At 37.4% G+C, this 9,900-nt stretch overlaps 1 protein-coding gene across 1 annotated transcript; it reads left to right on the top strand.

Moving 5' to 3' along the window:
- Positions 1-2,930: 2,930 nt before the first annotated feature.
- Positions 2,931-5,040, top strand: LOC126687776 (uncharacterized). Its single transcript, XM_050382332.2, has 5 exons — positions 2,931-3,274; positions 3,644-3,776; positions 3,857-4,156; positions 4,245-4,352; positions 4,639-5,040. Exons 1-5 carry the CDS (start codon positions 2,931-2,933, stop codon positions 5,038-5,040), a joined length of 1,287 nt encoding a protein of 428 aa, XP_050238289.2.
- Positions 5,041-9,900: the final 4,860 nt, after the last annotated feature.

The following is a 9,900-nucleotide window of genomic DNA, read 5'->3' as shown; positions in this document are numbered from 1 at the left end:
ATTAGCTTGCCTTTGTCCCCCGATGTAGTTGACTTGTTCACTCAAGGCTTGACCCGTAACTAGGCATTCTCCTCCCGAATGGCCAAAATCACCACAAAATTCACAACCTACTTGAACATAAGCCACCGGAGCGTTTCTTTGCATAGGAGCGACTTGTTTCTTGAGAGCATCCACTTGAGCTTGAAGCGAAGCATTTGCGGCTTTTATGGACTCCATCTCCCTCACTTGATCAAGAGTCATGAGTGACTTTTGAGTAGGTGGCGCTCTTCTTTCCATAGGACCCCAAGTACTACTAACCACGGCCAATTTCTCCACCAATTCAAGGGCTTCCTCATAAGTCTTTTGCATAAGTGAACCCCCCGAAGCCGCATCGATAGTAGCTCGGGTAGTGACATTCGTCCCATCATAGAAGATTTGTATAACATGCTCTCTATTGAGCCGATGATGGGGTACACTTCGTTGTAAATCCTTGAACCGCTCCCATGCCTCATGAAGTGATTCTCCTTCAAATTGGACAAACTCAAGTATGTCTTTAGTCAACTTTGTAGTCTTGCCATGAGGGAAATATTTGTTAAGGAAGGCTTGAGCCAACTCCCTCCAATTGTGAATGGACTCATTAGGTAGAGAGTGCAACCAAATGCTAGCCTTGTCCCTCAAGGAAAAAGGGAACATCCGAAGTTTAATTTGGTCCGCCGTTATCCCATGAAGCTTGAATGTGTTTAGAACACCCAAAAACTTGGCGATATGCTCATTAGGATCCTCATGACTCAACCCAAAGAAGGCACAACGATTTTCCAAAAGTTGAATGGTACTCGGCTTGATCTCAAAAGTTGCCGCTTGAACCGGCATTGCGAAGCATCCAAAAGTTGCATTGTCCACATCCGGCAAGAAAAACTCACCCAAAGTTTGTCTTTGTTGGTTTGGCACTTGTGCGTGCGCTTGGGGTCGATCATCCCTTAGGTGGTCTTGTTGCCTTGGTCGGTTCACATTCCCTAATGGAGGAGCGGGTGGATATTGTTGTTCCCCTCCATCCATTAGAGGATTGAACCTCCCCTCTTCATCATAATTGTTTCCCTCGTTATTCATAACTTCGGGTATACGGGCTCTTCTTCTTACACCCCTTTCGTAGTAACCGAGGTTATCTTGGAACGGTTCTAGTGGTAGATTTGCTAGTCGCGTATTGTGCATACACGAAAATCAAATTCCCTACACAAACAAAGACAAGAAAACCGAGTGTAAACCACGAAAGATAATTAATAACAATAAACCAAAAAAAACAGAAAATAACGCTAACTCGACCGAATTTCACAATACTTTCAATCAATTAAACGCAACCTTGTCCCCGGCAACGGCGCCAAAAACTTGTTAGCAAAAATACTAACTTGTAGTAATCCGGAAATACGGAATCGATCCCACGAAGACAAGAGGTTTAAAGTGAGCGAACACGTAATTGGAAATTCAATTCGGAAAGCAACGATCAATTAGAATTATAGTAATGGCTACGGAATTTTAAACTAGCGAAATTAACACTTTAAGCAATTAAAAACTAAAGCACTTAATTAATAAACGGGATAAAACAATAGGAAAAAGGCGTTTAGAGGTTGCTAGTCATGCCAAAGTCATATCTAAGTAGTTTGGGTTAAGGTGATGGGAACTAAGGTCGGGTCAAGCTATTCTACGGAATCAATTCCGCTCTCTCGAGCCGGAATTGAAAGAGTCGAAACTTGATTAACAATCCCGAAATCTAATCCACTCTCGTGCTCATAAATTTCAAGAGAGTTAATAAAGCCAACTAATCAAGCAAACTCCACAACCAAAATAGCCCTAGATCATGCTAATGCATCTAGGTCTAAAGCATGTACTCCCCTAGGTATAGTCTAATTAGTTAACTCTCGTTCTCCTAATTAAACCACATAGCAAAGAATAAGAGGCCAACCTATTCTAAGCATTAAGCTCAAGAAGCACAACAACCAACATCACCCATAAACCCTCACCCTAATCACCTATCTAATCAATCATGGCAATCATAACAACCCCCAAACAAGGGGTTTAGCTACTAATCATCATCATGACATAACTAATTAAGCAATAGTAAAGATTGGGCATAGAGTAAAGAATAAATACCTTGGAGTAATAATTGAACTTAAAACACATGAACAAGATAATGAAGCTTGAATTAAAATACTTGTATTTAATAAGTTTCCCAATATAGCAAAATCTGGAAATTAAATGAAGAACACCAAGAACTATGAAGATTCTATCCAAAATAGAGAGCAAAAAGGGAAAAAATTGATTGATCCCAATTGTTGTCTACAAAAGTGAATGATTCTTGACCTAAAATATAAAGTGTCTTATATAGTCTGGATAAAAAGGGAAATAAAAACACCCTAGTACAAGAGATGTTGGGCTAAAAAGGGAAGTGGGCCACTTAAAGCTCTTTCTTCAAACAAATTTCGTCTTCAGCTTTTTTCCTCATGTCTTGGTCGAGAAGCTCATTTAAGTTGAGCTTCTCGATCGAGAAGCTCCTTTGATGACCCTTCGTGCAAAATGGTCCTTCATGTCTTGGTCGAGAAGCACCATGTCTTGGTCGAGACATGTGTTAAATTACACATGTTTCTTTTGCTTCTCAGCTTCTCTTTCGCTCATGAACTTCTCTTCCAAGACATGCTTTAAAAAACTTGATTTCTCTTTCACTCTTTGCTTTAGCTTCCGACTTTGATATTTCTTTAATTCTTCACTCTTTTTAGCCCAAATAGTTCCGCAAACACTCCAAATCACCTGAAACGCCAACACACATAATAAGGTATCGAAACACCTAAAAACACATGTCAAAACGCAATAAAGCGATGCGAAAACTATCTAAATACTAGGAGTATTCTACTCCTATCAAACCTCCTCACACTAAACCCTTGCTTGTCCTCAAGCAAGAAATGAATCTTACTACTAACACAATCAACAACCTTGGCAATTATGAACAAATGTCAACAACGAATTCCCAATCAATGAAGTTACAAATGCAATCGTCTAATATCATCAACCAAAAGCGATGCAAACAAATGACGAATGCAATTATAATGACATATCCCGATGACAATGAGACTACTAATGATATGGCATTATGTCAAACAATCTCGAGCTTACCATCATCTACGGGAAATGCAACACATTGGTTAATCAAAATTAGCAAATCATGGCACTATGTTCATAAGCATCAAGTAAGGGCATCATTCCTCACAAGGGATCACTCTAACACTCAAGTGTTTCGGGTGCGAAAGTAAAGCTCAATACATATGCAAATTCACCATAGGCTTGCTCTTAGTCCCGGACTCCACTACTTAGTTCGGTAATCAACAACTATCATATGGACTTGTTAAGGGTTGTAACTTGGCTAAGGGTTAGGGGTAGGTAAAAAAATGGATAAATATGGCTACAACTTGACTTGAAAACTTACTTATAAAACACTACTAACTTTCGATCTAGCTCGAAATTTTCCGCACTTGTGAACTTTTCAATCTTTGATTGCCTTTGTTTATTTTCTTTGTTTTCTTTTTCATGCTTTTCTTATTCTCTTTTCTTTTCTTTTAAGCACTTGTTCACATTATCGTTTTACTATAGAAAGTAAAAGTTTGCTGTAACCTCGCAGGGAGAGGCTGTTGCACTCTGGACCAATCTCCCGGTCTATGCGGGAGATCTTTAGAAAGTGCTGGTTCGAGAATGGGCGAGCCTGGAGGTTTCTGACTGCAGAGCAGACAGATTTCTATTGGGAGGAATTTAAGGTAATAAATTGTTAATTTTAAAGTTTGAATGTAGACTAACGCAAAATTACTAACTCAAACTTGGCGTTTATGTTTTGCAGAAGGAATACTGGTGGGATACGGCGGATTACAGCGACGACGTCATCAAAAGTGTATTCATGGCGCATGCTGCAAACCGATATAAGGACGTTATTCATAGGATGAGAGAGAAGGACGAAAAACATACCTCGATCAGCCAAGTTATCTGGGATTCCTGGAAGGCCGTCTGGGCGTCAGAAGATAAGAAGAAGAAGTCCGATGTAGCTCGCGCTAATAGGATGAGCGAGCCTGCTGGAGCTGGTTCCGGACCAGTACGCCATACAGGGGGATCCCGTTCCGCCATCCGACATATGGATGTGTTGGTTTGTTTCTAGAATTCTTTTTTATTTACAACTATATTTTATTTTCAGATTTTCTGATGAACTAACAAATTGTTTATTTTTCTTTTAGGCTGAAGAGCTCGGCCGCAAGCCTACCGCAACGGAGCTGTATACTCGGATGCACTCCACGAAAGCTGATAAGGGTGTCATGGTAGACAAGAGGGCCCAGAACATGAGTGTAAGTCATGAACCTATATAATTTTAGTAGTTGTTTTACTTTACTCGAGTGTTAGATTAAATTAGTGTAAAATGTGTTTTAATGTAAATTGTAAATACTAGATTAGGTGTGTTAACAGCCGGTGGGTTGTATATGAAATGTATATGTTTGCAGGATATCCCTGAAAAATGGGTGTTAATCAAATTATAGAGGAAATGCTGCCGAATTTTCGTTAGAAATTATACTTACATTTCATATGTTATACGTTTTTAACCGTTATGTGATATGTTTTTCTATCTTTTTGTAGGATGCAATTGCTCAGAGACTTGCTGCTGCATCGCAGCCGCCGACCGATGGGGGTTCTTCTAGCACAGCAGAAGTCGACGAGACCCAGCTGTTTCTGGATATCGAGGGCGTTAACAAGAAGCGTCGTGTTTACGGGTTGGGTTCAGCGACTAGTGCGTACGTGGATACGACGACGTCTAGTAGGGCGAGGACCAGGTCCACACAGTCACAGCGAACTGAGGAGGAGATCGAGCGGCGTGTGCGGGCGGGGATCCAGGACGGACTGCGCCAGATTACCACTGAGGTGGAGGATCTCCGTGCGCAGCAGGCGAGAGCCAATGAGAGGATGGCCGAGATTATTCAGGCTGAGATGGCAAAGATGATGCAGACTCTTCCTCCGCAGTATCGCCCACCTCCACCCTAAGGTCCTTCAGACGATGACGACACTCCGACTTTATAGTGTCATGTTTGCGTTTCTGACATTTTGTATTTTGTCACTTTATACATTTTCTATTTTTTTGCTTTATACATTTTGTTGCGTTATGTAAAATATAATATGTTTTTATATGAAAGCGTTCTTTTCCTGAAGTTGAGTTTTATTAAGAATTGTAAATAGTAGATTTTACTGGTTATAATCGTCGTTAATAAAACAGGGAAACGGACGAGAAAACGGAAATTTTCCGCGCAAATTGTTTGTGATTTGCGACGGATTGGATCCGTCGCAGAGTTTGTAATTTGCGACGGATCCAAGCCGTCGCAAATGAATGAGATTTGCGACGGAATTGCTCCGTCGCAGAGTTTATAATTTGCGACGGATCCAATCCGTCGCAAAATCCCTGTCGCACAGTAAAATAAAGTTTGCGACGGAATATATTCCGTCGCAAACTTAATTATCCGTCGCCAAATTCGTCTCCCTTTTCATTTTTTGGGAGACGAAATTGACGACGGTTTGTTGGATATGGCTTGCGACCCCTTGGTCGCTAAAAATTTAGCGACCAGACAATTTGCGACGGACAGATTCCGTCGCAAATCCGTCGCAAAGTGCTATTTGCGACGGATTTTGCATAGTTTGCGACGGAATAGTCCGTCGCAAATTGCCTGCTGTACAGTAGTGTACGGTTTGATGTAATTTTGGTAAATTTTCATTTAATATTAATAAAATCTCAGTATGTATAATATCGGTATAGTTTTAGTATAATGTTGATATAATGTTAGTTTATTAGTATACTGATATTATACCCACAGTATACACCGTATTTTTGATATTTTTTTTTATTTTTTTGTACTTTTGTAAATATTATTAAGATTTTGTAAATGAAAAAAATCAACATATAGTTTTATAATTTTTTTTTTTTTTTTGGTAAATGGTGTAATTTCCTCAAAGTAAAAAATATCAGTCAGTGGCCCGCTTACAATAAATTTAGGCCCAGGAATTGCCTAAATCATACACCTCCAACTTTAGCAGAATTATAAAAATAGCATTACGCCACTTTTTACTCTTTTTTTTCATGAGTCGAATTCTGCTTCTGCTACCTTATCAACAAGCCTTTCAAGTTGAGGAAACTGAATGTTTAATCAGATGAATTTTTGTTTTTCAAAATATAAGATTGTTTTAAAAAAATATGTACAAATTAAAACTTAAAAACAAAGTAGAAAAAAATTCTATAAAAAAGTATGCTAGTGCAAAAGTGACAATTTTTTTAATGTTTTTTTATAATAGCAGATAGAAAAAGCTTGGTAGAGCCCCCATTAAATTGCTCAGCCATATCATCAAAATTAAAAGCAAAAAGACCTAGATGAACAACTAGAATCATATACTATTAGAGTCAACAACTTCAATACATTTCTCCACAGCATTAGCAGCAGCAACATGTTGATTGTATAATTCAGTAACAAGTTCATTCTCCTCTTCCACTTGGATATTATTATTAGTAATCTCACAATTCTGTTCCTCTGTCTTGATCTTTAGTGCCACAGCATACAAGATCTGAAACTTTTCCCTTTCCCAAAGACTTTGCTGATTCAGTCCTTCCATGTACCGGAAAAATTGCGGATGTTTAGCTTTGATAATATCCTTATATAAAATATAGAGATTCGTAACCTCATGCTTGATGCGGAAATCTTCAACTACGCATGATCTGGTAAAGAGCAGTTTCTCAAAAATAAGCGTAAAATAGTTCATATCAGACCAAGCCAGAATGGTCACCAAGTACTTGGCAAGGTAACCAAGCGTTGTGGAATTCTCAGATTCGGCTAATAGGTAACGAATAACCTCGCCTTTGAAATGAGAAAAAGCACCAAGCTGAGTATGTATGGTTCTAGCTGTGGTGAAGTTGAACGGGTTGGTTACTACTGAATCCTGATCAGGTATACCAGCAATAATTTTAATAGCGTTTATTCGATTTCCCATAAATTCCTGGTAGAATCGATCTTCGTTGAAGCTTTTGAACAATAGTATCACGCAACAAATAAAGCAAAGAAGAATAGTTGGCCACTTGAACTTCGGTTCGAACTCGAGTGACATACCAACAATCATTGAAATATTTGACGGCAGTAAGAGCTCTCTAGGAGCAATTCCTAAACTCTCAAGGCTCCTCAAAAGAATTTTCTTGAAACCGGGATGAACCAGAGACATCAAGGAAGCTACAGCAGTCGTTCTATTCTTATCTGATACAGATTGATTGGCGATTTGAAGAGCCAGGTGAAAGACACTGCATGCAGATTCTTGACTTTCGCTTACGTAGAAAAACCATGGCTCTTTTTCGCCGGTTACTGCATGATTTGCTTGTTTCACATGATTTTGATCCATTTTTATAAAAAATGTGCTGCTCTCTCAGATCAGGTGTTCTTAGACTATGGATTGCTGTAGAGATTAACGAAGGATACTATACTGTGTGTCAATTACTGAATTTAGATGTATAATTTAAAAAGACTAAGTGATTCTTCAACTTCTCACATTGAAAAAGTAAACAAAATTCTAAATATCTAATATTAACCACTACATTAATTTGAAGTTGTGTTTCCAACAGAAATATTATATTACCGAGAAAAGTTAAGAGGAGGATTCATGCATGCATGTTTCTTCTTTATTTCTTGTGTAGTGCAGGTGGGCCCAGGTTCTCTTATTATCCTCCTCCACCACAATAGAGTGTGCATACCCGTCTGTCCTTAGTTAATAGGCACTATTTTAAATTTTTTATTCTAAATTATAGGCACTAAAACTCTCATATATCCTCATTAATTATAGAAATTTTTTTTAAAAAAAACAAAACTCACAAAAAAATAAAAATTACCACTATATTAAATGAGAGCAAACATGAATTTTTTTCATATATTAATTCATTTTATTTTGAAAATTTAAATTTTTTAATATGCATTTTTATCTTAAATTGGTTATCAATTTTGGACGGAGAAAGTATTTAATAACATAACCCATGAGTAATTCATACATAGATAATTAAAATAGATAAAGTCTCTTATAATGAACTTTTTTTAGAATAATCAAAATAACAATATTAAAAAATTTATAACCACAAAATTTAAAATTCCATTTTTAATAGTTTATAGATTAAATATATTTATCTACTCACAATTGTTGGGTCCAGCAGTAGTCCAAGAAGACGGAAATGAGAGTTAAAAACTTTTCTTCAAAATGATAAGCTATTGAAATTAGCTTGAGCTAATGAGAGAGATTTTTGTTAAGCTGAACAAATATCGAAACACTTGTCAGCTTGGGATCAATTGAAAAACTATTTTTGCAAGAGTTAAATATTAAAGGATTGAAAACAAATTTAGTTTGAAAAACTCTTTTAAAACAAATTAATCAAAAGTTAAAGCATAAAGTATAAAGAATCAAGCCAAATTTTTATAGTGGTTTACATCTATTTTTTAAGTATCCCCATCTTTAAGATTTCCACTTTTTAATCTCTATTATTGGCTAGAGAGAAAGTCTTAAAAATACAACCCTAGTTCTTTTTTTTTTTTTGATAAATGATCAGTAGTATTATTAAGCACAACCACAAAGCAATGGGAAGAAAAGAAACAACAATTCTCCATATTTCTTCCCAGAGATCGAACACCATTGAGTAAAACAATCATCCACCAAGAACGGAGCAACCCAAACCATATTGCTTAACGAAAGAATAAACGACCAAACACGTCAAGCATAAAAGCAATGAAAAGCAAACCTGTTTCAGTCAAATAGCAATACGAACAAAAAGTTTCAGAATCAGGAAGAATACCACATCGAGTAAGGGCTGCCTTAGAAGAGATTCTATCTCTGGCCAGTAACCAGCTGAAGAACCTTAACTTTGGAGGAATATTTATCTTCCAAATTAGCTTGAAGAAATTTTGGCTAACCTGCAAATTTAATCCTGGAAATTCTGAAGCAAATTAGCCATGGAGGCTGATGAAAAACTCGTCTTCCCATAAAAAAAAACAAGTCGCTGCTAGACCTGTTTGTCTCTGCCAAAGAGATTAAAATCTGCAGCTGCCGCAACTCAGCTTGCTCTCCCACGCTAAGACGTCTGAACCAGTAGAAACGGGAGAGAGATCCGTCTTTAATAGACATAAAATCAGAGACTGTAGCATTGTGTTGTCGAGAAACCACATACAACTTGTTGAACTAGAGCTGAAATAAAGAATCACCCAACCAAAGGTCCTCTCAAAATTGAATTCTATCGCCATTATTCAGACTTGCCATAACTGCTGATTTAAAGTTCATCCGTGAAATGTCATCTTTAACACAAGAGTTATATATTCTAGCCCATAAATAAGAGAAGTTCCTTGAACCATCACAAGTAACCAAAGAGAATTTTTGTCAACTGAAATCGACTTCCAAATCTACTTGTAGAGTAAACTTTGATTCTTGATATATAGAGGAGTAATATTTAACCCCCCCCTAAAGAATAAGGACGACAAACATCATGCCACACCACTTTACTAATTCCCAAAGTAGAGATAGAACCTCCCCAAAGAAACCTTCTCATGCATTGCGAAAGAGATAGGAAGATTGCTTTTGGAGTGCGAAAAGAACACATGAAGTAAACTGGCAAACTGCTCAAAATTGAAAGAAGGTTTCCTTTCCAAATTGACAACTGATTCGAAAAATTGTTAACAACCGATGCTCATAACTTGGCGTTGGTAGCTTTAGAAGATAGCAGCATCCCGAGATAAATAACAGACAATGTTTCAATTTTGCAATTTAGGAGAGCGGCTGCCTCAGAGAAGGATAAATCATCAATATTAATCGCAATGATTGACGATTTATTATAATTATTTTGAA

Source organism: Mercurialis annua, linkage group LG6 (genome assembly GCF_937616625.2).
Source record: "Mercurialis annua linkage group LG6, ddMerAnnu1.2, whole genome shotgun sequence".
In the NCBI taxonomy this organism is placed as follows: Eukaryota; Viridiplantae; Streptophyta; class Magnoliopsida; order Malpighiales; family Euphorbiaceae; genus Mercurialis; species Mercurialis annua.
The sequence above is the reverse complement of the archived record's forward strand: the minus strand, read 5'-3'. Positions and strand labels throughout refer to the sequence as shown.

Coding starts and splice junctions, on each gene's coding strand:
- LOC126687776 (XM_050382332.2), top strand. CDS start 2,931: ATGAATCTTACTACTAACACAATCAACAACCTTGGCAATTATGAACAA. Junction 3,275..3,643: donor CAAGTGTTTCGGGTGCGAAA/GTAAAGCTCAAT, acceptor GTAACCTCGCAG/GGAGAGGCTGTTGCACTCTG. Junction 4,157..4,244: donor TCCGACATATGGATGTGTTG/GTTTGTTTCTAG, acceptor TTTTTCTTTTAG/GCTGAAGAGCTCGGCCGCAA.